The following is a 27,481-nucleotide window of genomic DNA, read 5'->3' on the forward strand; positions in this document are numbered from 1 at the left end:
TCATGTGGGACACTTATCAATACCGCCCCCTTTAGACAGCGATGTCCACGGCGCTGGGGCAAATCTGGTCGTTGGCGGCTTTTCGGTCAATGGCGGCTTCTCGATCACTTGCGGCTTCTCGGTCCATCCCTGACCGTTCCTCTCCTGATCGTTCCTCTCCCGACCGTTCCTCTCCCGACCGTCCCACAACCATAGCAGTTAGAGAATTTATTCATCAGTACCTCGTGTTGTATATAGGACTCAATTCAGTGGAATGGTTCTTGAGGGACCCAAGAGTAGGCTTTGCTCATGAAATTTGATTTTTCAGTAGGTTGCTCATTAGGGTTTACTCAAAAGTGAGAAGTTTTCATTGAATTAATGTTTCCATTAACTATTTTTCTCACAGGAGTGTCTGTGGCTTGTGATTTTGGTGGTCTAGGGTATCGTTTAGAAGAAAGGCCAATTTTAACTGGAACTCCTTTTACTGATAAACTCCCCGAGGTTGTCAGTGTAAATAGAGCCTCAAAGGAGTTGGGGTATGATATTGCAACAGTGTGTTGTCAGTGTGTTCTGTCTAACTTCAGAGGAGTTTGCATCTCTAAGTAAGTTGCTTACCAAAAATCTTCAAGGAATCAGGGTTCAAAGCCTTCTGTCCACGGCATTGATAACCACCAGGATGAAAGAGGGACTTTATGAACATTCACCTATGCTTTTTTCAAGTGATATTCAAGAGGTAATTAGTAAAACCCACTAATAACTATAGATGAGAAATGCTTTCTTGTTCTGCTCATATCATGGAAAGTACTGTCCCATGTAGCAAGACATTATGATTACCCGTATCGGAAAGAGTTAGATGTGATCTAACCGAAAAGCCAGAGATAGCTCAAACGATGATCCTCTTTGTCTCACGATATCATAATCGAACTTATAGTTCGAATGCTTTGTTGTATCCCCGAGTAGACTGTTAGAGATAGATGACATTCATCTATAGTGTGGCCACACATTTCCACAGTCTCACTCCTACGACGGGCCCAAGCGATATCTCTCTCTTTCGAGAGGGACAAAGTTCCATCTTGACTATCTACTATCCATTACATGATTCATAATGTACCCGAGCCACGCCTTTATTATCATCCTGTTAAAGATGACGTTTGACGCAGTCAAAGTACATTACTCGTCATGATGGATACAATAGATATCTCAGGTCTGAGGATCCAAAGTGAACCATCAAGTGAGATTCAAGTCATGGATTATATCCAATAGACAATCTCACGCGAGTCATCCAGTCACTTGTTCCAAACAAGTACCCATGACCGTAATCCGTATCCAATACGTATGATCATCATTATGATCATCTATTACGCCTCATGTTAGTCTTAATTCATCATCGTTCCCACAATGACAAACGACTAAGGAATTTAGGATCATACATTACGATCCATGGATAATCATTATTTATCAAATATGCAAAATAAATAATGAATAAATAACGTATTCATCCAATAAATACATCGTTTCATACATGGTTCTCATATCGTATGATCATTCTAGAGCATCATATCCATCAGAAACATGGGAGGTGGAGCTCAGTGGGTAAATTTCCAGAAAATGAGACAATTTTTGTGGAAAGTGTCAGTCAGTTAGGAAGTCAGGTAGAAGTCTCTGACTTTTATTATGATATTATTATTGATGTGCTCCAATGACGTCCAATGAATTATCAAAATTTTGCAACTTTTACATGCTGCGGTTGTTACTTCCTTTGCAAGACTTAATTTTGGATCTTTCACCTGTAACATGGATTGGAATTGGAGCCACAAAAGAAAATGCTTTTGCTAAAGAATATCTGCTGCGTAGCAGTTAGAGAATTTATTCATCAGTACCTCGTGTTGTATATAGGACTCAATTCAGTGGAATGGTTCTTGAGGGACCCAAGAGTAGGCTTTGCTCATGAAATTTGATTTTTCAATAGGTTGCTCATTAGGGTTTACTCAAAAGTGAGAAGTTTTCATTGAATTAATGTTTCCATTAACTATTTTTCTCACAGGAGTCTGTGGCTTGTGATTTTGGTGGTCTAGGGTATCGTTTAGAAGAAAGGCCAATTTTAACTGGAACTCCTTTTACTGATAAACTCCCCGAGGTTGTCAGTGTAAATAGAGCCTCAAAGGAGTTGGGGTATGATATTGCAACAGTGTGTTGTCAGTGTGTTCTGTCTAACTTCAGAGGAGTTTGCATCTCTAAGTAAGTTGCTTACCAAAAATCTTCAAGGAATCAGGGTTCAAAGCCTTCTGTCCACGGCATTGATAACCACCAGGATGAAAGAGGGACTTTATGAACATTCACCTATGCTTTTTTCAAGTGATATTCAAGAGGTAATTAGTAAAACCCACTAATAACTATAGATGAGAAATGCTTTCTTGTTCTGCTCATATCATGGAAAGTACTGTCCCATGTTGCTGGTCGGAAAGACAGACTTCATATAATGAGGAAATGTGGTTGCAATACTCGGTTACGTCTTGAGTGTTTTTATTAAAATTAGACATAAAACTAAACCAGTCTGCCGTTTTCAGGTCTGGAAGAAATTGCAGTCTGTTGGAAATGAAATGACTTCTCTTGCTAATAGGCTCTCAGGGCTGTCGAGGACCTTCTATACCGAACAGGTGATAGGCCATTCTGGTGGATGGATTGAGGTGTTATATTGTTACATTACATGGTACTACGGTAGACGATTTTGGTTCTAATAATATTTTTCAAATTGTTGTGCACCTTGTAGCAGTTCCATTCTACCGGTACCGAATCTCATCCTAAAGCACAAAACTTGGAAAATGAGGGAACTTTTGACATTTGGGAAAAAAACAGTGATGAAGGACTGTTTAGCATGCGATCATTGTGAAGATATGTACCATGTCTCATGTGTACTGCCTGATGAGAAGGAGATACCGAAGAAGAGTTGGTATGGTCTAAACTGCACAACTAAGGGAAGATGATCACCTGATGAGAAATGCGTACCGTGCGAAAGGTTGAAAACTCAAAGGATAAAGACTGGTAACAACAGCAGTGATGACATTATTACATCATGTAGAGAGGATTCCGATGAATTCAAAGAGAATTCAAGCACTAACATGGGTGAAGATGATGATGATGGGATTCATCATTCAGAAGGGAAGACGGATTCTGAAGTTTGTCAAATATGTGGAAACGGGGTGGAGAATGGTGGAAGGTTTACGACATGTGATATATAATCCCTATTGCCCGCACAGGTAAAGTATTATACCATATCCTACCATTGTTTCTGGTACAGAAGTTCCTATAAAAATGGGAAATGCCCTACCTTTGAGTGCGGTTTGAACTATTTGATCTCAAAAGTGAGAAGTTTTCATTGAATTAATGTTTCCATTAACTATTTTTCTCACAGGAGTCTGTGGCTTGTGATTTTGGTGGTCTAGGGTATCGTTTAGAAGAAAGGCCAATTTTAACTGGAACTCCTTTTACTGATAAACTCCCCGAGGTTGTCAGTGTAAATAGAGCCTCAAAGGAGTTGGGGTATGATATTGCAACAGTGTGTTGTCAGTGTGTTCTGTCTAACTTCAGAGGAGTTTGCATCTCTAAGTAAGTTGCTTACCAAAAATCTTCAAGGAATCAGGGTTCAAAGCCTTCTGTCCACGGCATTGATAACCACCAGGATGAAAGAGGGACTTTATGAACATTCACCTATGCTTTTTTCAAGTGATATTCAAGAGGTAATTAGTAAAACCCACTAATAACTATAGATGAGAAATGCTTTCTTGTTCTGCTCATATCATGGAAAGTACTGTCCCATGTTGCTGGTCGGAAAGACAGACTTCATATAATGAGGAAATGTGGTTGCAATACTCGGTTACGTCTTGAGTGTTTTTATTAAAATTAGACATAAAACTAAACCAGTCTGCCGTTTTCAGGTCTGGAAGAAATTGCAGTCTGTTGGAAATGAAATGACTTCTCTTGCTAATAGGCTCTCAGGGCTGTCGAGGACCTTCTATACCGAACAGGTGATAGGCCATTCTGGTGGATGGATTGAGGTGTTATATTGTTACATTACATGGTACTACGGTAGACGATTTTGGTTCTAATAATATTTTTCAAATTGTTGTGCACCTTGTAGCAGTTCCATTCTACCGGTACCGAATCTCACCCTAAAGCACAAAACTTGGAAAATGAGGGAACTTTTGACATTTGGGAAAAAAGCAGTGATGAAGGACTGTTTAGCATGCGATCATTGTGAAGATAAGTACCATGTCTCATGTGTACTGCCTGATGAGAAGGAGATACCGAAGAAGAGTTGGTATGGTCTAAACTGCACAACTAAGGGAAGATGATCACCTGATGAGAAATGCGTACCGTGCGAAAGGTTGAAAACTCAAAGGATAAAGACTGGTAACAACAGCAGTGATGACATTATTACATCATGTAGAGAGGATTCCGATGAATTCAAAGAGAATTCAAGCACTAACATGGGTGAAGATGATGATGATGGGATTCATCATTCAGAAGGGAAGACGGATTCTGAAGTTTGTCAAATATGTGGAAACGGGGTGGAGAATGGTGGAAGGTTTACGACATGTGATATATAATCCCTATTGCCCGCACAGGTAAAGTATTATACCATATCCGATGCCTAACATCAAGGAAGATAAAATTACATGGAATCCGTTGGTACTGTCCGTCTTGTTTATGCAGAAATTACCTTACCAACAAAGACGATGATAAGATTGTTTTATGTGACGATGCATACCACATCTATTGCATGAAACCTCCGCATACATCAGTTCCGAAAGGGAAGTGGTTCTGCACGGGTTGTGAATCCGGGATCCAGAGAGCGATTGAAAAGGTTGGGAAAAGCAGGAGAAAAGCCGGGGATATCGAGATAAAACCGGGAGATAACGAAACAGAAGAGCCTTACCAACAAAGACGATGATAAGATTGTTTTATGTGACGATGCATACCACATCTATATCATGAAACCTCCGCATACATCAGTTCCGGAAGGGAAGTGGTTCTGCACGGGTTGTGAATCCGGGATCCAGAGAGCGATTGAAAAGGTCGGGAAAAGCAGGAGAAAAGCCGGGGATATCGAGATAAAACCGGGAGATAACGAAACAGAAGAGTTGGATATATGTGTTGGAGGAATGGACATGCTTCTTAATGCAGCCAACACTCTCAAAGTTCAAGAACAGATAGTAGTCGATTAATGAAATTTTGAGAAATCCCTTCAACTTTTTTCATAACCCTAAGGGTTTCATTCTCTACACATTCTACTACATTCTTTCCTTTTTTTTTTTGTATTTTCTTTGGGCTTTTTTTTTGCAGGTTCTGCTAAACATGATTCAAAACGACGTCGTGCTACCGGATAAAATGAAAAACGCAATGTGGTGGCCCACATAATTCTCCCAAGAGAAACATTATCAAAAATACTTTTAATTTACTTACATTTATTTCAAAACATACCCTAATACATCATTTTCGGCGTGATCATCACTATCTATTTCATGATTACGTTGATCACACCTTTAAAACTAAATCATAATCATATTAATCACACTAATCAGACCGGTAAAATTTTATAATTAATGTGACCATTACATAGTAATAATTGTGATCAAATAAAAATAAATTTAAAAAGTATATTTTAAAATATATATATAGCAAAATAAGGGTAATTTTGGTGCAATGCATATCGATTTTTTTAAAATACTAAATTGCAAATGTTCAGATTTTTTGTTAAAAGCATTTTTATTTTTATTTTTCTTTTTTCCTTCACAGCGTCATCAACTTCCTTAACGAATCCCGTTACCTCACTGTCGGTTTCCAAGAACCTTCCTTCACAGATATTGAGGTTGTCTTTTTATGTATCTAATGATTGTTCAAGATGACGTCGTGTCGCGAACCACGCGTCTTTGCATCCACAACATCAAACATTTTATACATACATACATACATACATACATACATACATACATACATACATATATATATATATAATCCATGCTATTTGGAAATTTTTGTTCTTCAAGACGTTGGTCGGTAATGCAACGATCCGCTTTATTGATTGCGATCGAGAAACCTTATAATTTCTTACTCGGTCGATGAATTTATGAGCGTTGGTCTTTTTTGTTGAATTAGATACAAAAGAGATTCCCCCCCCCCTTTCAAACAACTATATAAACGGTCTGTATTATTGGGCTAGTGGACCCCACTTGCCACGTATATTGGCCGAAGAGAGAGAGTATAAGACCCCCCCACTGATTTTGTTCTTATTATCGATCCGATCGTAACTTAATTTAGATTTCATGTGAATTCCTTCGGACCGCATGATAAACAAAATTTAAACTTTACACAGATTGTAAAGCAAACGAAGCTTCCTCTTTATTTTCCCTAGATTTAATATTCGTAAAAAAAACGATTTAATTATTATAACAAACTATATTTTTCACTATATTGGCTCTGTTACAAACTTTTGTATTATGTAATACTACATATCCTCTTTACTGCTGGCCATTTTGAATTCACTAATTGGTTCTCTCTACATAAATAAATATAACGTTTACAAATTATTGAATTCTCTCTCTATATATATAAATAAATGCTTACGTATTTACGTACGTATCTTATATCAACGTGTACGTATTTTCCAACACCGTAAAGCAACTGATGAAGTGATCAGAAAATGTACGAGAAGGGGTGTGGTGTGGTGTGTGATCGTTTCTCTGAAGTTTCCTTTCCAAAGATGTAAGAGACAGCCGCGCCGTGTAAATTTGTGTGGTCATTTCTGTGAAGTTTCCCAAACGAGAGAGATCGATTTTGTGTACGTACCCTTTGCTTATTTATAAAACCCTAGACTTCTTGCATGCAAGGGCTTCACTTCACTTCCCTCTCTCTCTCTCTCTCTCTCTCTCTCTCTCTGAGAGATACATACATACATACATACATACATACATACATACATACATATATATAGGCTGAAGATGAAGTCGGGCGAAGAGGAGCAGAGGCCGTTTCCGAGGAAAGAAGGGAGCGTGATCCCTAAGAAGAAGAAGCTCGTGAAGAAGATGATGTACGAAGCCATTGTCTCCGCCGTTAAACCCAAGAAACCACCTCCTTCCGCCGGCGACACGAGGCGGCGCGTGTACCCCACCTCCCCTTGATCATTCCGATCATCTGCCATGTCCTGTCGTCGTCGTTTGATCACGTGATTAAATAATGTTTCGTCTCTGATGGACATCGACTGCCCTCGTTTGTAGCACTTGCGTTCCATTTTGCTTAAACGAAATCCAATACAAAAATAATTTATCAAAATTAATAGATATTTTACCAATTAAAGTAACTTTTTGTAAAACCAAAAAAAAAAATTAAACCCAGATATAAATATTTACAATAGATATTCTTATTATAAGAAAAAAATATTATCATAAACTTGTATTATCTAAGTATATTGTGTAACCGCATATACATATACATATACATATACATATACATATACATATACATATACATATACATATACATATACATATATATACATATGTCTCTGTCTGTGTGAACGCATACATGTGTGTATCACACAGACATATATATATATAGAGAGAGATGTGTGTGGACGCATATATGTCTGTGTCACACATACATAGAGAGAGAGAGAGAGAGAGAGAGAGCATTGGATGTGCCTGTATCTGTGACCATCGGATTATCTGGTCTTGTTCAACGACCAAACTCCTGCGTACGCATCGGTGTGTTTTCTTGATGGATATATATGTTAATGGTGTGACGGTAAATCCAAAATACGACGCGTAATTTCGTGCAATATTAACTAATAATTCACCCCATGATTTATAAATTCCATAACTTGGACCGAATTAATGCATACTCGATTTTTTTCATTCAACCAAACCAATTGGGTTGTTTAACCAAAAAAAAAACTAATTGGGTTGAAGAAATTATAGAAAAAAAGGAATCAAATTATATTCATGGTGTTTGATATTATTAAAAAAAGTAAAAACTTTAGAACGTTATTAAGGATATTTAGGTTTATTTTCTTTATCTTTTATATTAAATATATAAATTTTATTATATTTCTTGTCTTTTTCATATATTTTATAATCTTAATTTTCCATTGACCATAATCTCCAATGAATTTTCACCGTATCTATAACATATATTTCCTTCACAATCTCAGACACGTTTCGCCCAACTTTTTCGAGCGCGGTCATTTTTAGGGTTTCCAAAGTCTTAGGATTATCCTATACCAAATGAATTTAAATATATTAAATAGTTTTAAGAAAAAATTTAAAAGTAAAAAAAGAAAATGTAATAGTACTAGAAATAAATATAATTTGTATGTCTTTTTAAAATGTTATTTTACTTTCATTTCCTTTTTCTCTCTTGTCCAAAACGAAACGTGCATTTAGAAAATTTTGAAATTTTAAATGAAGACATAAATCTCAGTAAACGCATAACGCTCCTGTGTTTTCATAATTCATGGTTCTGACATCAATTTCCTGTATGGTTTTGGCTTGAAATTGGATAATAATAAATTGAGCTGAATACAGTTATATATATATATGCCTTTAAAACCATATACGTAATAATGAAATTCTAATGGTTCATAAGATACATTTTCACATTCTATCTCAAATTCAAGTCTAGTTTTGAAGATAATATATATAAGTTCTATATTTAAATTTTACATACAACCGTACCATTTAAAAATATTAGATATTGTTTTCATTACCTACTACGAGATATTTCCATTTTTATAATATAATAACAGATGAAAAAAAGGAAAGCAACGAAACGCTGCGTTTTGACATTTAAGAAAACGCAGCGTTTTCAGTACACTCATGGATCATACGTTAGTTTCCGCTTTTCAAAACATCGAAGCGCGGTTGCCGGCGAGTTCGAGACGGCGGAGCATGCTGATCGACGGTGACGCAATTACCATGGCTCCCACTAGTTTTTTAACCGTCGGAATACGACCGCCGCCTCCGTATTCTTCAATTCTTCCGGCTGTCACCGTAAGTTTTTCTTTTTCTACTTTTTTTCATTTGATTTTGTTGATAAGAGGTTTCAATTTCTTAATAGTTGATTTTAATCTGAGATTCGCAATCTCTAGAATCATTGTTCTGTAATTTTAGGCTAATTACCAAAGAGATGTAAGAGCAAGCTTGGTCTGCGATCAAGATTTTTCCAGAAAAAGAGGAAAAATTCTGCAAAATTTTGTTATTCCATCAGCCCAATATGATGTTTCCCATGAATTTGTATGATTGGTGTTGAAGTTGCTAACTTTACGTTACATGAGGAACCTAAAAGCTGTGGGCTGTGTTTAAGCAGCCATTGAATCGGTAAAATCTTCGTTTAAAGTCGCAGACCGAAGCTGCCAAAGCCATCTTCATGGACTTTGTCCTGAGGCTGATGTAAAGTCATAGGCAACAAGAAGATATTCAATTAGCCACTACCAAATCAATCGCCAATTAACACATAATTTAACAAAAACAATAGGGGATATTCATTCATCAAGTTGTGTGCAATAGTTTCATTTGTTTCCCCACATCTTTGTATTTTCCATGACCAATCATTCTGATACTCAGATCAGACATTGACATATCAACAGATTATTGCCGTGTCTACTCCGTGGTTTGAACATGTTTTGTACCAAAAGACGTAGTGATGATTTCACCGACATTGTCCTATAATAACCACGTGAGGAAGGTTTTTGTTTTTTTTCAATTTTATTACTACTGTTAATATCGTTTTTGCTCACATAATGACATGAGATGCCTTTTGTTAATCCACTAGCAAAACAAGTGTTTCCTTTGTTTAAGATCTTTGACAGAGACATTTGCTTGATTTTATATCACATTAGCCCGTAGCTTGATTATGACATTTTGATTCTTTAACCTCTCCTCAGCTCTTTCCTTGCCCACAAGTTGTACAAATTATGAAGAAAAGTCTGACATGGCTGGAGAATGAATATGACAAAGAAAATATGTTTGATTTTTTCCCATTGTATGGCTTTATGGTCTTCCATGGAGGTCAACTTCCTTCTTTGCCCGTCTTTATTCGTAATGACATACTCGGCTATAAACATCTTGGGCGTTTGTTCTTGTTTCGATCTCTCTTCTTCGGAAGAAAAGAAAGCAACTCTCACTCAGACAAGAAGATCTGGCTGTTGATATAGCTCAAGGAGGTTATGATTCTTCTTTGTCAACCTCAATGGACGGGGAAAATATATTTGGCTCTCATTTTTTTCTTGGTGAATCTTCTTTAGTTGTTATCTTTGATCTCTTCAGTTCTGTTATTGGATAACATCTTGCCTGTTAGCTTTTCCTTGGTAGGCATAAATATATACTCTAGTAACTTGTTGAAGTGTGTGTTCTGTCTCGTTTTAACTATTAGATGTCATGGTTTGCTCTTAATTTGAGTCCCTCGAAGAGCTTCTAACTTCCCTTTTCTTCTTGTGATGATGCCTCTAAGTGTCATTCTTTCACTGTTCTTGGGGATAAAAGCTGCATATTTTTTTTTATCACGCTGCATGTTTTGTTTGACGCTTCACCATTGGAATCACTATAACATTTGATTGGATCTGTCATTTCAAATTGCCTTCTCTTACTGCAGGAAAAACATTCACCACGTGACGAGATAAAAATTAGTCAGCATGTCCTTGAACATTCGAGCTCTTCTCGTGATCTTATTTGCAACAGTTTATCCCGTAGCTTCTGCATCAAACACAACGTTCCCTCTGGCGAAACAAGGTTGTGTGGAGACTTGTGGGAATGTCACCATCCCATATCCGTTCGGCACTTCAGAAGGGTGTTATTATGATGAACAATTTTTGATAACTTGCAATCATACTTATGACCCTCCTCTTGCTTTCTTGACACATAGTGACATCAATGTCACAAACATAAGACTTGATGGGAAACTGCACATCATGCAATTCATTGCTCGCAACTGCTATAACCAATCAGGATCGTATATTTATGGGAATATTCCATCCCTCACCTTGGCCAAGTTCATCATCTCAGACACTGAGAACAAGTTTGTTGCCGTTGGATGTGATACTGAGGCTTCAATCCGAGGTTTCCAGAAGGATTCCGACAAAGGGTACACAACTGGATGCTTATCGATATGTGATGATATAAGCTACGTAGCGAATGGATCATGCTCGGGTATCGGGTGCTGTCAAACCTCCATTGCTAAAGGAGTGAGTTTCTTCAACATCAGTTTGAGTAGCTATAGAAACCATGTGGACGTCTGGGATTTCAATCCTTGTAGCTTTGCCTTTGTCGTGGAAGAAAAAAGCTTCAACTTTACCTCAAATGATCTCCGTGATCTCGATCTTATCGAGGTCATCCCAGCAGTTCTTGACTGGTCAATAGGAAATGTGCCATGCAAGGAAGCACAAGAGAACAAGACGAGCTATGCATGCAGAAGAAATAGCAAGTGTACTGATGCATCAAACGGGTCCGGCTATCAATGTATTTGCCGAGATGGGTATGAAGGGAATCCATACCATCCTGATGGTTGTCATGGTAATCAACTCCTCCATGTCTGCTTTCTATATGCTCTTTTTTTTTTTTGTTATTAGTAATAGGTTGTGTGTCAACCCTCTTTGCAGACATAAAAGAATGTGAAAATAAGAATCTGAATAACTGCACGCATGTCTGCAACGAACTGGAGGGAGGTTATAGCTGTGCTTGTCCCAAAGGATACCATGGAGATGGAGTAAAAGGTGGCCTAGGTTGCACTCGAGATCAATCTATAACGCTTCAGCTGGCAATTGGTGAGTAAAAACATTCATTTGAAGTCATGAGAGAGACTTGTATGTAATTGGAAGCTTGTTTTGAAACTTTTTTGGTGCAGGACTTGGAGCAGGCATACCAGTGGTGCTTGCAAGTATGATATGGATGTACATTGGATACAAGAAATGGAGGATAGTGAAACTGAGGGAGAAGTTCTTCAAGGAAAACGGAGGGCTAATGTTGCAGCAAGAGCTTTCTGCAAGGGAAGCATCATCAAATAGAGAATCTGCAAAGATCTTCTCGGCTGAAGAGCTCAAGAAAGCTACAAACAACTATGATGACAGCAAAATCACGGGCAAAGGAGGTTATGGCACGGTTTACAAAGGCATTTTGGCCGATGGGCGAGTAGTTGCCATCAAGAAGTCAAAGGTGATTGATCAAAGTCAGATTGAGCAATTCATCAACGAAATGCTCATTCTTTCTCAGATCAACCATAGAAATGTGGTGAAGCTTTTAGGATGCTGTCTCGAAACCGAAGTGCCTTTGCTGGTCTATGAGTACATCACCAATGGCACCCTCTTTGACCACATCCACAATAATAAAAGCAATGTCTCGGCGCTGAATTGGGAGACCCGTTTGAGGATTGCCACCGAAACTGCAGGTGTTTTGTCCTACTTACATTCTTCTGCTGCTATACCGATCATACACAGAGACATCAAGTCCACAAACATACTTCTGGATGATTCTTACACGGCAAAAGTCTCAGACTTTGGATCGTCGAGGTTAGTTCCTCTGGATGAAGTAGCTTTGTCTACAATGGTTCAAGGAACTCTCGGGTATCTCGATCCAGAATATTTGCAGACAAGCCAATTGACCGAGAAAAGCGACGTTTACAGCTTTGGAGTTCTTTTCTTGGAGCTTTTGACAGGAAAAAAGGCAGTATCTTTCGAAAGGTCGGAAGAGAAGAGGAGTCTTGCAATGTACTTCCTCTCTGCATTAAAAGAAGACCGGTTTTTGGAGATTATCGAGCAGTGTGTGGTGAAGGAATGCAAAGCCGAGCATCTGAAAGAAGTTGCCGATCTCGCCAAGAGGTGTTTACGGGTGAGAGGAGATGACAGGCCAACAATGAAAGAAGTGGCAATGGAACTAGAAGGGCTTTTGAGAGAAACAGGAAAGCATCCATGGATGATGAAGCAAGAAAGGTATTCCGAAGAAACTGTGTATCTACTCGGTGGACATATGGACTCGGCGGCTGAGTTCAACACTGGCACAAGCTCTGCGTATGATGACAGCATGAAGGACGGTATCGTTCTTCTTGAAGTTGGCAATGGAAGATGATGATGCTTCAGTTCTCTGTTTCTTCTGCTGATTGGTAAACAGAGAAGTCTGTACATAACCGGTTTCAGATTTCCGGTTTAATCCTTGTTTATGTTCGGTTTATTTGGGTTTAAAAGAAGGGATGATGTACCCATTTCTTCATCTTATGCGATCATAATGTTAATGATCATCATCATGTCATTTGTGTATCAAATCACAAACTCCCGTCTCAGTTTCAGTTCCAGTTTGATGAGAATAAGCATCAGACACAAAGCATACAACTTGTCTAAACTCATCATCAATGCCCGTATGTAACTGTTACGACTTTTTCTGTCATCAAAACGTATCACAACCCTCCAAGAAAACACTTCCAGAATCCATCTTAAGCTAAATCTATCAGAACAAATTTGTATTCTGTCACTCATTCCATTATCTATGAATTCTTTGCATCCATGACACTTTCAGTAGAAATGTAAGTTAAAAAACTAAAAATGTGAAATCACTTTGTTTTTGCTGAAGCTATAGATCTATTTCTCTGTCACCACATAACCAGTGGTAGCTAGCTCTGCATTCTAAGTCCTATACAATAACACATGGAAACAGTCAGAATCTCTTACCAGAGTGTATCATCGTGTGAAGATGATGATCTTCTGCATGCCCGAGTTATAACTACTCCCGGACATCGGCATCATCATCGGAAATCTACAAAAAAAAATTGCAAGAGGTGTTCTCCAAGGAGTTGAAGATAGGACTCAGGAGCCATCATTTCAATTCTGCAGCCAGGTATTATATTATCTGCGCATTCTTGTCCATAAGCCCAAGACTCTAGAATGGTGACTTTGCCTCTTTCCTTTCTGCAAACCACTGTCACTGACACTCCCTTCTTGGGAGTTTTCATGAACCTCTGAGAATTCCTTGGTCCATGAATTCAGTGGAATGAGATACGAATCATCCTTAGACAACCTTCTTTGCTGCTCGTATCGTCTCACGTTTTCCGATATCTGATGAAACTTTTGGTTTATTTTCGCGATTCCCCTTTCTACCGGTTCCACAACATGTGAAATTGTGAACCTCATGTCATCCACAATCTATAGCAAAGGAAAGGCCACATACCAAGAAAGATGGGTGAGGGAAAAGAAAACAGAAAACTCAAAATTACTCAAAGTAGATCAATCAAAGTCAACAGCATAGGTTAAGAAGAAAGCAAGCACTTACAATTTCACCGCTACCGAGAACGACATCACGAACACTTTGAGGGAGATTTAAGCGTTTTTCACCAACATCATCATCAAATCTTGAGTAGCGTATCCTAGTAGATCTTTCACAGTCCTGAACCTCTTCCGGGTCAGGAGGTGCATCTAAAGAGGCATAATCTGACATTACTGATACATTACGAACACATCTTTCTCCACGCTTGTAAGGCACTGCAGGAAACACATAGAGGTGGACTACAGCGGCAATACCCATCTGTGAAAACCCAAAATTTGATTTCAAGCCAAGCAGAAGAATCCTCAAGCTTACATAATTTCAGACCTATTTAATTAGCGAAAACTGAAAGAAAAAAAGAAGCATAGATTATTTTGAATCCTACCTCGATACAGATGATGTAATCCTGTATACGCGTTTTCAGTTCCTTAGCTAAAGACCCGTTAAAAATTCCCATCGAGAACAAAAATGCAACCACAACACCTTGCCACCACGTGAGGAACACGATAGACTTGAACGTTAAGAATTTGGCCAGTGGTTTGATCGGGGCCAGCCTATCTTTTATGACAGAATAGAACTGTACAAGGCAATATAATGCCCAAGTCTGGCTGAAATTGAGAACCACGGCCAGATACGGATATCTGCGTGAGAATAATAATAGGAGAATATCAGGAAAAACAAGCAAGAATGAATTCACGCATTTCAATTTGAACAACTCTGCAAGGAAGGGGGGAAAGAGGTCATCTTACCCGTATTTCCACTCAAACTTCCCTTCTCCATAAACCCCAAAAGCTTCAAGGACCATAGCCAACAGAGCACAGATCATCTTCAATATCATCTGCAGAAGAGAATTTTTATTAATAGAAGCTCGGAAATACATCATCGAACCATGAAACCAGAAAACTTTCTCACTAGAATCAAGAATGGGCACATACGTACTGAACAATGCCGATTTTCACAGCATGATAAAATTCAGGACCAAGATTCCAATCTTTTAGGAACCAATTCAAAGGGAAAGGATGTGCTACAACTTCATAACACGAGTCTTCCAGAAGAGGCATGTCTGGGCTAATAACTGTCTGCTGTTCCATGAATTCAATTGTACGTTCTTCCCCACCTGCAGATACAATGGGGAAAATTACCTCTGGATCAAATTAAGTATCCAACATGCATGTTCAGCCAGAGACTTGATCATGGAAATTTGAAGCTCAGAACGTAAAACTACAGTTATTTAAGCATACCTAGGCAAGCTATCAAATATCTCTCAAAACAGTAGAGTGCAAAGGCTTCATAACAATCTCGAATCACCTCACAGTTGAAAGCTGCTTCTGAGTTCAACAATGACAAGAGCTGGTCAAGAAATTATAAGGATGCCAGAATTAGAAAATTATACGCAGAACATAAATTTCTAAGAAAATCGAAACTATAAACAAGGGAAAATCAATACATATATAGTAATTAATCCTACCGATTCTAGAGCGTAAACAGGAACCATCAGAATAAGTCCGATAAGAAACTTTTGCTCCTGAAACGCAAAAAGGAGACTTTAAGCTGTTAAAACAGATATAGCCAACTAAATGACTCGATCAAGATTCAAGTATAGCAATCCCACAATACAAACACTCCAAACTTTTCTCATAGAAGAGCTATGCATATAAAGCAATAAGAGCAAACTTCCAATTTCAAATGGGCGAGAGAACATTAAAGGCCAAACAGAGGTAAATAGATGAAAGCACACCTCTGGCTGATTATAAGAAGCTAGGTGCTCGAAGATAAGATACGTGGAGAGGATAACGGCAACACCCACGAAAATGCTGGCGCTGAAAATTGGCCAGCTGAAGGCCTTGCCCTGATCAATGCCAAGGCTCAGAACCCATATGTTACCGGATCTATTTGAGGACTCCGCCAAACCAACAAGCAAAAAGTGAGAGAAGAGAACACTCATCCGGCCCATTTGGAGACACAACTTACGGATGCAATGTTTACATCAACCAAAAGAATCAATCGGTTTCAAATCTGATCAAACTGTTCCACGGCTTGTATGCATTACAGATCTGGAGTTAAGAAATTTGCCTTTCTGCCTATCATCAGTTTCACCCCTAAGAGATAAATCCTTCCTCAGGCTACGAGAAGTTCAACAGATAAAACCTTATTCCTACGTCGGTGCAATGTTAGTTGCAAAGAACACTTGGATTCAATAAGAGCAGACGACCTGCGTTATGAAAAGCAGCAAAGCAAAAACTATATAATCAGAAAAAAAGAATATATTATCAACAACGGGAACGACGGAGAATGAGTATGACGAGAGAATAAATAATTACCACGAAGGGTTAACAATTTCAAATCTATAATCTTTGTCCAGAGAAACGACGTGAAAAATACTCTGTTACGACCAAGTTCGGAAATTTCCAATCTACCAAAATGTTACGACCGAGTTTTGAATCTCCAACAGACAAAAGCAGCTCATTTATACGAGTTTCCCGATCTGGGTCATTTTCCTCAGATTCTTGGCCCTCGACAAATTTTCTCAGTAACCAAACAACACAATGAACAAATGCAGGAACCACAAATGAACACAATGGCAGCAAAGGAAGCAGCGAATTACCCAGTAAACAACATTCGGAAAACCCTAAATCAGCGAAGCCGCAAAAGTATCGAAGATTCCGAAAACGATACACAGACAAAAGTCACAAAACGAACGAAAAAAACCCACTCATGCAAACTGTGAAGAGCAGCAGATTAAATCTGTTACCCGAAAAAAAAACACCCTGAATCCTTCAGTGGGTTCGAACTTGCACGTCGAAAGGAGAGAAATTTCCGAGAGAATCGAGCCCCCTCGGATAAAGCCGATCTTTTTTATTTAATCTTTCGAAGGGGAAAACTCCTCTTTGCTTTGGCGGTTGGCAAACTACAAAACCTTCTGTGCGCATATTGGACGCACTATGCTGACGTGGCGAACCGTGGTTGGCTCTTTATGTCTATGCCATGGTCTGCTTTCGCGTTAACATCAAAAACTATTTTACTACAAATCCGATGAACAAAATAATTTAAAAAAACAAACTAAACCTAAGGGTGAACGCTTCGCTTTGGATCGGTAAAATGGATCTATTAAATAAAAATCGTATGTTAATTGAATAACATATCAAAATAATAATTATATGTATATATAATCGAATTTTAAGAACAGTCGTCACCATGAATGAAAAGGGAGTTTCGTGGAATAATGTGTTATATGTGTTATATATATATATAGCAAACTTTAATCTCGAAGGTCCAAAACAACCCTAGAATTACATTTCCATGTACGGAAGGAGGACTTGTAAAAAAAACCTGAAACGACTGAAAGCTCATACCGCAGTATTAGGGTTTTCATCTGTGGATCAAGGTTAGTAGTTAACTTGCTAACGTTGTATGCCCAAACACCGCTATACAAAAAAAAAAAACACATCTCCTGAAATATCACCGGCCTTTTTTTTCTCAGGTCGAGATTTGATGCAAGTATCGACCTATTTTTACAGGCTCCTTCTGATCTTTCACACCATATGGCTGCCTGACCGTGATATCCTCTGTGCTTCTTCCAGGTCCTTGAGAAATCTGATCCATATAGTTCATGCCATATATATATATTGATATTTAGTCCCATGACGTGACGTGAACAAGATTCACCGAGATGGCCGAATCCCTTGTAAAGTTTTTGATCGGTGATTGGTGTTAAAATAAAATCAGTAACCTAAAAATACCTCTTGGAATTAAGAAGTGTCGTGCCGCCAAGAATGAAACGAATCCCGGGATTGGAGGCGTTATGCAGAGCAACAGAGCGTGATTCCTCGTACGTTGTCCCACCCACCATGAATATAACCACCTCTTGCATCCTGTTCACCAATGATTTCGTTAGGAGCATGTATGTACATATACATGGATCCCAGATATCCCGGAATGGTCAAGCATAAAGACGGATTTTTTTTCCAAAACCAGTTTGACATACCGGCCCTGTTGATAGTGATTTCCGACAAATGGGTAGTCCACATCCCGTAATCGCCCCTTGGTTAGGCTCTCCATGGTTTGAAACAGAAGAGGCTGGTGCTGGGGGTATACATTCTCAATACCCTGCATATAAGCAGTTGAAAAATATTACATATTCGAAAGATTATATGTCGGGAAACAGATAATGTCCTCGGGGAGTTGAGACCACGAGCCATGTTACGAGCGATATTAAGAAGATCCCGGTTTCCATAAAGATCACCAGTACGTTTCTCAACACCGGCTTGTTTCAGGAGAAATTGTACAAGCTGCAGTTGCATGATGGTTTAACCGTTAGAATTAGAAAAATATTGTAATTGAACTTTGATTAAGTTATCCGGAGAGTTGATGACTAGAACTTAGGAAAAGGTGTATCTATTGCCCAAGTAAAACCACAGATTATATGCAGGTAGACAGAAGGAAAGCGGTATATTACATACGAAGGTACATGAAATAAATGCCAGTAAGGAATATATCAGAATTCAATCGAATAGAAACAAGCTATAACTTCTTTCGTACCCCTGGTTTGTATTTTGGAGACCGTGAAGCCAATTTGTTGAATAGTTGCATCAATTGAACGGGATTTTCTTTCTCGTACCGCAAAGCATACAACATCACCAAACGTAGGCGGTCAATGTCAGATACACTGTCGTTATTTAGGAGATTTGTAACCGCCTGCAAAAAACATGAAAAGAGAGTCGTGAGTTTTTTTGGTAAAGGAAGAGAGTCGGGAGTTAGTGCAAGCAACAGGATCATGCAACCATAAAATGCTAGCTTGGACTATTTTTCTCAATCAAGTTCTTTATCTCACTGGGCACAGAGATATTGCATCTGATTTCAATACGTGATAGGTTACCAAGAATGCAAAATCATTTTGTAAAAAGCTTCAGCAGGTCGCAACTGTTTATTATACTATACCTTCATTCTGTGGCTTTTTTTTTTCATGAATAAATGGATTTTTGTTACTAAACACGAAATACATCCATTACCTCATATGCAGCTCCTTGGCCACCATTGCAAGCTAAGTCCTGTTCTGTTTGTGAAACCAGCATCAGTTTCCTTGCCTCAACTATCTTGCTCATCTCAGTGACCAGAGTTACATGCTTTGAGACATTGCCTTGCATTTTTCTGTACTCAGGGTAGTTGTCAACAAATCTGGCCATATCCTCTGTGAAATCAATGTACTCAATGATTATACTTTGTCATGAGTTAGCAGTGATGAAACTGATAATAGTATTATCCGCAAAACATAGTTTTAGGTCTAGCCTTATACATACCGACAGTCTGAATATTTTGGTTACTCTTTGCCACCTGCTGAAAGTCATCCACCATCCGCTTGATATTCATTCCAATATCTCCGAAATTTTCGTACATGTTAGCCTTGAAAAAAGCATCTTGTTCTGATGACAACACCACCTCCTGCGATGGAAAGAGATTATTGGGTATATAGTTCCCAGCTAACATAAATGGCAATATATAGAAGTTCGAACAACTTGCTGATCTTTTGGAAGATTTCCGATGCTTCTCAAGTCCACTTTGTTATCTTGAATTCCAATGAGTTCGTGCACCATTGCCTGCATAGTATCAGACAATAAGCCATCAGGAGGCACATCTTATATCATAGAGCAGTATAATACTGGATTTATGACAAGTGCACCTGATAGGTCCATTGATTCAGCAATGGTGTAACTGGATCATCTCTTCTGTCAATTATCAGCAACAATGGGGAGCTTTCACTTCTTCTAAAGTCAAAAAGACCGTTTTCTTGCTGATACATCAGTTTCTGAAACATAACAGTGTCTTTCAATGACTATAGCAGAAAAGCTTTCAGTCTCTTTCATATGGTACGTAAACTCAAATCTAGGTTCATCGTGAGCATGCAAAAATAATAACTCAAAATGACAGTAATAAGTATGCTCTATCTAGCAAAGTCATTAATAAACACATGTCAATGTCCAAGAATGTGAGTTTAACTTTCAAATAGCAAGTTTCTTACAGCTGTTTCATGGGCAATCCTTTTAGCAGTATCAGAGGTTCTCTGATATCTGATTACAGGTCTTCGTTTCAAAGCTAAAAACACTGCTGAAATTCCATCGACGACACGATCAGAGAAGCGTTGCAGTCCAGAGGGATCTACAACTGCAGGGAGCATATATAGGTGGTTTGATGCCATATTTAACGTGAAATGATATGGATCAAGAGCAACAAAGTCTGCATAAAACTCCTGCAACACAAAGACCAAAAATATAACATTAGGCAAAATGGGTTTTGGTCTAATGTGCTCTAGTCTTCTTAAAAGGAAATAAGTCTGCCGCATAGGTTGCAGCAAACATGCTTCGGACAAGCAGAGGAAACATTAACCTCCACAGATATGGCTGCTTTTCGAAAAAGAAATAGTCAATACAGATACTTCTAACGAGAAAAACCTTATATGCTACCAATATACGCTAACTGCCTACAGAATGCCGCTAGAGATAAGTCAATCAAATAAGAACCTTGAAAAACCACCTGAACTTGCTGTACAACTTCTAGCTCATCTGAATCAGCTAAAATATGAATCTGCGTATCCTTCAATAGATTGGAGAAAACTGCAAGAAACATTAGATAGAAAGAATCAAAATCTGTTATGTAATTACAGAACAATTGTAATCTCAAAATACCTAAAAATTTAAAGAACTTACATAAATGGTATTCTCCAAATCTAGGATTAGCAAGCTGTTGCCGTAATTTTTGAATATTCTCAGAAGTTGGTCGGACAAAGTAAACTGCTTTCAGGTGTGACATTGATTCTTTTGACACAGAGATTGAATCTATCAATTCCACAAGAAACACTTCTTTCTGAAGCAGCTCTGACTGTGAGTACACAACACTTACATGACTAACCTGAAAGCCAAAGAAATCTAAAGTAATGTCGACTGTGATCCAGTCTTTTTTATTCTCCTGTCATTTGGTCTTGAAAATCGTATACTTTGGATTGGATTGGATTGGATTTATTCATTAATTTTACATAGATTCCATCCGCAAAATATAAAGGAGAAAAACGACTCCATCATAACCCAACTGGATTTACGATCAAACAAATCCACGAATCAAACCAGAAGATGAATCTTCAGATTCTCCCAATGTCAAGTGATTACAAGAAAATCATCCTAATCTTTCCCTGAGTAATTGCCATTTTGGGAGTCCTAATAGATCAACCATTTAGACGTGTGAATCAAACTGAAGATTAGAGCTAATTCTAGGTTCAAACCAAGACTTCACCCTCGCTTGGTGGATTCTGAGTACATATATTAATTCAAGCTAAACGATCTACAAATTCAACAGCTCTCAACTACATATAACAAGCCTCCTCCTTTATCCCAGCTTTGGATCTGTTATTCACACTGATCAGACTGAGTAACCCTCTAGGAGTTAACTGCTAGCTTATTCATCTCAACTCGTTTAATTTTCCAAGGACAAACATTTCATCATTTTCGTTAAAGAAGACCTATAATTACCAATCGATTTTCACATGCGAATTCTCCTAAGCCTCTTCCCTAATCTCAGAATTCCAGGGAAATCGAGCCATATTTGGCTCCACCACCTGATGTTTTCCATAGAAAATCGGAACTTCTATAAGATTTGCAACCAAGAGAATCATGAATCTAGACACAAAACTAGAGAAGAAAACATATCACCGAAAATCGATGGAAAGAGCATGAAGAAATGGGATTACCGTTTCCAAATCCAGGATGAGGACCTTCATGCCGGAAATGTCATGAAGCATCCGGTTGATGTAATCGCGCACGGCAGAAATCAGCACCATTGTTCCGCCGGAATCTCGCACGGATCACCTACCCCCGTTAGATCTACGGCAAACCAATCCGCCTGACGATTTCGAACTTCGGAATTCGGATTTCTGCTCGTTTTTTAGACCGTTTTCAAAGTTCAGATTCAGTGCCTGGACGAAACGTCTGAATTTTTGCGTTGAAGCTTAACAATTTTGATCGTCTGATCTCGGATTCTGCGTTTAAAATATATCAACTGACCAAAATACCCTTGTCAAAACTAAACAATCACGAAAAAGCCTATGCTAAATCCTCCCTCTCGCCGACCCGCAATCTCCTCTCTCCTCTCTCTCGATGTCGATGATTCGATCCCATTTGCTAAGCCCTTGAATTTTCGATCTCAACTTCACCCGCGACTCCACCGGTAATCTCTCTCTATCTATCTCTCTTGCGGAACTTGTATCTGTTCCATCGTTGGATCAGTTTTCTTTCGTTGCATTCCATAGATTTGGCCATACATGTTCTTTTGTTTCTGGGTTTTGAGTTTTGAATTGCTCCATGCTCGACGCTTGTAAAAATGAGTGATTTCTCGACTTTTCTGTGTAGCCTGATGCAAGATGTGCTTCTTCTTTTTTCTGGGTTTTGAGTTTTGAATTGCTAGCGTCTTGTAAAAGATGTGGGTTTTCTCTCATCGATTCTTTCTGCATTTCAGTGAATCATGCATTAGATGATGCTTGTGAAATCTGTGCAAAAGTGCTAAATCATTTTGGCTGCTTTGTGGATTGCGTAACATTCTCAAGTAATGTGTTTTCATGTCTTGACAAAAAAAAATGTGTTTTCATGTGTGAATGTATAATGCTTCTTAAGCTTGTTTTGTCCTGAACCTGTTATGTTTAGCTTCTAACTTGTCTCTGGTAGTAACATGGGTTCTTCAACATGTTTGGAAATTCTCATTCTCGTTAACCCTTTTGTGTATTGAATTGGTTTCTAGGTTGACGTTTCATCTCTGTGTTTTGTTATAAGTTCACAGAAATTTTGGCAATGTGAGTGAGAGAGAAAGAGAGATGGCGAGCTTAACCAGTAAACCCAGAAATCTTGGCGTGTACAGCCACTTCCCGACTCCGTGCATTCGCACACACCAGATCAGTGCTCTCTTCCTTGTAGTCGTTACCTTCTTCTTCACAAGGCTTTTTGATCAGTCATTCTCGACCTGCAACTCCCTCACATCATCGGTTGATATCCGCGATAATTCAGTTGTTGGAACAGCGGGTAGCAGCGGAACTTTCCGGTGGCCGGAGCGAGGCTACGGGTCCCACCTGTCCCTGAAGATCTATGTATATACCGAGAACGAGATTGACGGTCTAAAAGAGCTGATGTATGGTAGAGATGGAAGCATCAAGACCACCTCTTGTCTGAAAGGCCAATGGGGCTCTCAGGTAAAACTCGGCTTCTTCGCTTCATTGTCTTATGAAGTTTTTGCTTATATACATATATAATGGTAGGTTAAAATACACAAATTGCTTCTGGAGTCAAGGTTTAGGACAAGGAGGAAAGAGGAAGCGGATCTGTTTTTTGTGCCGGCTTATGTCAAATGTGTAAGAATGATGGGTGGTCTTAACGATAAGGAAATCAATCGTACCTACGTGGAGGTGGACAATTTCGTGATTCCCTGATCGAGTTCCAGATTCCATTGTTTCTTATATCAATCTAAGATGATAGATTTCACTTACTCTCTTTTCTCCAGGTCTTGAAACAAATGCCATATTTCCGCAGGTCTGGAGGTCGGGATCATGTATTTGTATTTCCTAGGTATGGAATCTAATTGTTTCTTTTTCCTCTTATCTCGTATTTTTCTTTTCTGAGGCAATCCAATATGGGAGATGTATCATTAATGAAAGGCGGATTTTGCTTTATGAAATTCCAGCGGTGCTGGAGCTCACTTGTTTAGATCCTGGTCAACGTTCATCAACCGCTCCATCATTCTGACTCCCGAGGTATTTGGTTTTTTCAGGTTGTCTTTGATTGCTTGCTATTGGACTTCTTCAGCTACATCCTATGCTCCTGAACATCAGCATAGAGCTCATCTTGTTTGTTCCTTGTACAATGAAGTATAAGCAGTACAGTTATAATAACATGACATGAGGACCAAGGTTAAAACATGTTTGATCTCTCAATTTTCTGAACTATATCGGATGTTTTCTGTTGGATTTCATAAATGGCATTACAAAACTGGGTTCTTCAAGATCATTTTACAGAAACTCATTAGTGATTGTGGGTGCAGGGTGACAGGACTGACAAGAAAGACACAAGTGCTTTCGATACATGGAAAGATATAATAATTCCGGGGAATGTTGATGATGGAATGACTAGAAATGGGCCACCCGCCGTTCGGCCTTTGCCTCTATCAAAGAGGAAATATCTGGCTAACTACTTGGGTCGTGCCCAAGGAAAAGCTGGTCGGATTAAGTTGATAGAGCTTTCGAAGCAGTATCCAGATAAGGTAAGGCTCCTTCACAGAACCAGTCAAGTTCTCCGCTTTATGACTTTTAGCGCTCATTGAGAAAAAAGTATACATACTGATAAATGTGTAACAGTTGGAATGTCCAGACTTGAAGTTCAGTGGGAATGAAAAGCTCGGGAGGTCGGAATATTTTGAACATCTGAGGAATGCAAAGTTCTGCCTCGCTCCCCGCGGAGAATCATCTTGGACTCTCCGCTTTTACGAGTCTTTCTTTGTGGTCTCTCTCTCTCTCTCTCTCTCTCTCTCTCTCTCTCTCTCTCCCCGAGCTTAATTCTCGTTATCTTTGTCATACTGTAACCTGGTTTAATGTACAGGAGTGTGTTCCAGTGATCTTGTCTGATAAAGTGGAGCTGCCTTTCCAGAACGTGATCGATTACTCCCGGGTATCCATCAAATGGCCGTCGACTCGGATTAGCACTGAGCTTCTCGATTACCTGGCTTCGATATCGGGTGAGTTTTTCTCTTCATAAAAATGCTTTTCCTTGACAAGATTGACGACAGGCGTGGGCATAAATACTCTGAATTTTTCAGATACTCGGATATGGGTGAGGGTATCCTTAAATTTTTGGGGTACCTATCCCGAATTTCTCAAGCTAACTACTACTCTTCTTTTTTCGTTATTGGGGGGAGAATGTTGTAATTTCAGACAAAGACATAGAAGGAATGATAGAGCGTGGTCGGGAAATAAGGTGTGTGTTCGTGTACGGTGGGGAATCCGAGCAGTGCACGGCGGTTGACGGGATCCTGTGGGAGCTGCAGCGGAAAATCAGGCATTTCCAGCAGTCGGCCGAGACCTTTTGGCTGCACGATGGCAGCGTCGTCAACCGAGACCTCGTCGAGTTCAGTCGCTGGAGATCTCCGATGCCTCTTCCCTGACAAATACTATGATGTTTAGTGATTATTTCTATTTTTTTTTTCACTTTTAAAAACTCAATGCATCTTCTGTTATAATTACATGTCGATTGTGTAAATATACACAAATCAGAGCATCAGGACTTGCGGGTTTCTGTAGAAACCGAATCAGTCCTCTTTACTTTTTCTTGCAAAATTGCAGATTGCAAAAAAATGGCAGTAATATAAAATTGGAAACCCTACCATCCAAAACCTTGATTTGTAGAAACTTAACCTTGAAATGGGATTCCATTAAGGAAATTATGCGTATATACCGAAAATGGAAAAAAATATATTCAGAATCAGTGCGTGTGTATATATATATACACACATACGCAGTCACATATACTTGCAAGCCTGGACATCACCAGAACAGTTCTATTGACCACTAATCAAAAGGTCTAGTCATGGAGCAAGAAAGTGTCACGGTTCTGATCATCGGAGCTGGACCGGCCGGTTTAGCAACGTCTGCATGCCTTAACCGGCTTGGCATACCGAACGTTGTACTCGAGAGAGAAGACTGCAGTGCCTCTCTGTGGAGGAGAAGGTCCTACGACCGTCTGAAGCTCCACCTGGCGAAGCAATTCTGCGAGCTCCCTCACATGGCATTCCCCCGCCATGCACCCACCTTCGTCCCCAAGCAAGGTTTCACCGCTTACCTTGACGAGTCCGTACCCCGTTTCGGCATAACCCCTAGGTACACCCGCCGCGTTACGTCGGCGTCTCACGAGGGAGGATGGGTGGTGGAGGCTGACGATGTGGCGACGGGAGGGAAGGAGGTCTACGTGGCAGAGTTTCTGGTGGTGGCGACGGGGGAGAACGGAGAGGGGGTGATTCCGGCGATAGAGGGGCTGAAGGAGAGCTTTGGAGGAGAGTATATGCACTCGATGCTTCTAAATATTTTTCCAGACATGATTTAGAATACACATGATTTTTTTTTACCTCCATGTAAAGATTGGCACGAGCTATGGCATCCGAAAGACCCGACTTTGCAGATGTAGCACGGGCATCGGTCCTAGCCACGAGGAAAAAATCGGAATCTCCGATAGCATCTCGGGCTGATGCTATTTTGGCAGCATGTTCTTCTGCAGGTATGACCTGTTCCCAAACAAGAAAGCCAAAGATTTAACATCATATATTCTACCTTGGATTCAAGAACTAAAGAACAGAAACAGAAATCGGTACCTGTTTCCCTCGCATATGACCTTCTCCAATTACAATGGGAAACGAAAATAATTAGTTGAGATCTTTGATAGAAGCTTACAGATTTGCAACGCATAGTGCAAATGGCAATGACGATTCTGAAATTGAAGATCCTCCCCGTAAAACTGGTGGACACTCTCTGCATGTTCCTCGCAAAGATGAGTATGGGAGACACATCGACATATGGGCTTCAAAGGCCCAAAGTAGGCCCATTTCTTCTCAAGATGAAGACCGGAAGATCGCCGACCATCGACGTTGGCTGTTTTCTCTGCCTGTTCCTCGCAAAGATGAGTATGGGAGACACATCGACATATGGGCTTCAAAGGCCCAAATTAGGCCCATTTCTTCTCAAGATGAAGACCGGAAGATCGCCCACCATCGACGTTGGCTGTTTGAACCTCATCAAATCCGGCAACATTCGGGTACTTTAACAAAAATGACAGTACACTGCAAAATACTACAGAACAAGAAAATATAATTTTTTTTATTGTTTGTGTTTTTTTTTTCTTTGAAGGTTGTGCAATCAATCAAAAGCATAGAAGGGAACAGAGTCAAGTTTGTAAACGGAGAGAACAAAAACATAGACGCCATTATCTTCGCCACTGGTTACAAGAGCAATGTAGCCAGATGGCTTCAGGTAAATATCACAATGTTTCCTTTGTCCTTTGTTTTTTACAGACAGTAGAGTATAACTGCAACGTTCAAGAACCATGACCGTGTGTTCTTGGTCTTAAATGCGGCAGGTTAAGGATGGAGATCTGTTTAACGATAACGGAATGCCGGAAAGGGAGTTTCCAAATCATTGG

At 39.3% G+C, this 27,481-nt stretch overlaps 5 protein-coding genes across 8 annotated transcripts; 3 read left to right on the forward strand and 2 right to left on the reverse strand.

Annotated features, from left to right (window-relative positions):
- The first annotated feature begins 9,792 nt into the window (after window positions 1-9,792).
- On the forward strand, window positions 9,793-13,284 carry LOC104810011 (wall-associated receptor kinase 2-like). Of its 2 annotated transcripts, none has more exons than XM_010536169.2 (4): window positions 9,793-10,261; window positions 10,624-11,540; window positions 11,627-11,791; window positions 11,872-13,284. In XM_010536169.2, the coding sequence occupies exons 2-4, from the start codon at window positions 10,664-10,666 to the stop codon at window positions 13,086-13,088; spliced, it is 2,259 nt and encodes a 752-aa protein (XP_010534471.1). In that variant the 5' UTR covers window positions 9,793-10,261; window positions 10,624-10,663; the 3' UTR covers window positions 13,089-13,284. The 2 variants fall into 2 exon arrangements, with proteins under 2 accessions (XP_010534471.1, XP_010534480.1); XM_010536178.2 differs by having other exon boundaries at window positions 9,793-10,195.
- Window positions 13,285-13,532: 248 nt separating this feature from the next.
- On the reverse strand, window positions 13,533-17,135 carry LOC104810023 (protein LAZ1 homolog 1-like). Of its 2 annotated transcripts, none has more exons than XM_010536190.1 (9): window positions 17,026-17,135; window positions 16,012-16,485; window positions 15,742-15,798; window positions 15,515-15,623; window positions 15,209-15,390; window positions 15,023-15,111; window positions 14,659-14,914; window positions 14,283-14,534; window positions 13,533-14,155 (listed from the first exon to the last, which is right to left on the reverse strand). In XM_010536190.1, the coding sequence occupies exons 2-9, from the start codon at window positions 16,225-16,227 to the stop codon at window positions 13,859-13,861; spliced, it is 1,458 nt and encodes a 485-aa protein (XP_010534492.1). In that variant the 5' UTR covers window positions 16,228-16,485; window positions 17,026-17,135; the 3' UTR covers window positions 13,533-13,858. The 2 variants fall into 2 exon arrangements, with proteins under 2 accessions (XP_010534492.1, XP_010534500.1); XM_010536198.2 differs by lacking the exon at window positions 17,026-17,135 and adding an exon at window positions 16,879-16,971.
- Window positions 17,136-17,499: 364 nt separating this feature from the next.
- Window positions 17,500-22,247, reverse strand: LOC104810036 (vacuolar protein sorting-associated protein 45 homolog). The gene is made up of 13 exons (XM_010536211.1): window positions 22,009-22,247; window positions 20,975-21,176; window positions 20,802-20,881; window positions 20,290-20,517; window positions 19,951-20,076; window positions 19,787-19,867; window positions 19,571-19,712; window positions 19,283-19,461; window positions 18,813-18,968; window positions 18,457-18,562; window positions 18,259-18,382; window positions 18,014-18,145; window positions 17,500-17,867 (listed from the first exon to the last, which is right to left on the reverse strand). The coding sequence occupies exons 1-13, from the start codon at window positions 22,096-22,098 to the stop codon at window positions 17,807-17,809; spliced, it is 1,707 nt and encodes a 568-aa protein (XP_010534513.1). The 5' UTR covers window positions 22,099-22,247; the 3' UTR covers window positions 17,500-17,806.
- A 95-nt stretch (window positions 22,248-22,342) lies between these two features.
- On the forward strand, window positions 22,343-25,614 carry LOC104810043 (probable glucuronosyltransferase Os03g0107900). 2 transcript variants are annotated; one of them, XM_010536223.1, is made up of 9 exons: window positions 22,343-22,484; window positions 23,091-23,496; window positions 23,563-23,709; window positions 23,805-23,869; window positions 23,985-24,054; window positions 24,342-24,560; window positions 24,655-24,798; window positions 24,896-25,031; window positions 25,228-25,614. In XM_010536223.1, exons 1-9 carry the CDS (start codon window positions 22,363-22,365, stop codon window positions 25,455-25,457), a joined length of 1,539 nt encoding a protein of 512 aa, XP_010534525.1. In that variant the 5' UTR covers window positions 22,343-22,362; the 3' UTR covers window positions 25,458-25,614. The 2 variants fall into 2 exon arrangements, with proteins under 2 accessions (XP_010534525.1, XP_010534533.1); XM_010536231.1 differs by having other exon boundaries at window positions 22,395-22,484; window positions 23,084-23,496.
- A 265-nt stretch (window positions 25,615-25,879) lies between these two features.
- On the forward strand, window positions 25,880-27,475 carry LOC104824740 (probable indole-3-pyruvate monooxygenase YUCCA11; the record flags this gene model as incomplete). The annotated part of the gene is made up of 6 exons (XM_010556885.1): window positions 25,880-26,361; window positions 26,427-26,563; window positions 26,754-26,871; window positions 27,001-27,097; window positions 27,190-27,312; window positions 27,419-27,475. Coding segments are annotated over exons 1-6 (1,014 nt in total), but the record flags the coding sequence as incomplete, so codon positions are not given.
- Between the last annotated feature and the right edge of the window lie 6 nt (window positions 27,476-27,481).

This window comes from Tarenaya hassleriana, unplaced genomic scaffold (assembly GCF_000463585.1).
Source record: "Tarenaya hassleriana unplaced genomic scaffold, ASM46358v1 Cleome1, whole genome shotgun sequence".
NCBI lineage: Eukaryota > Viridiplantae > Streptophyta > Magnoliopsida > Brassicales > Cleomaceae > Tarenaya > Tarenaya hassleriana.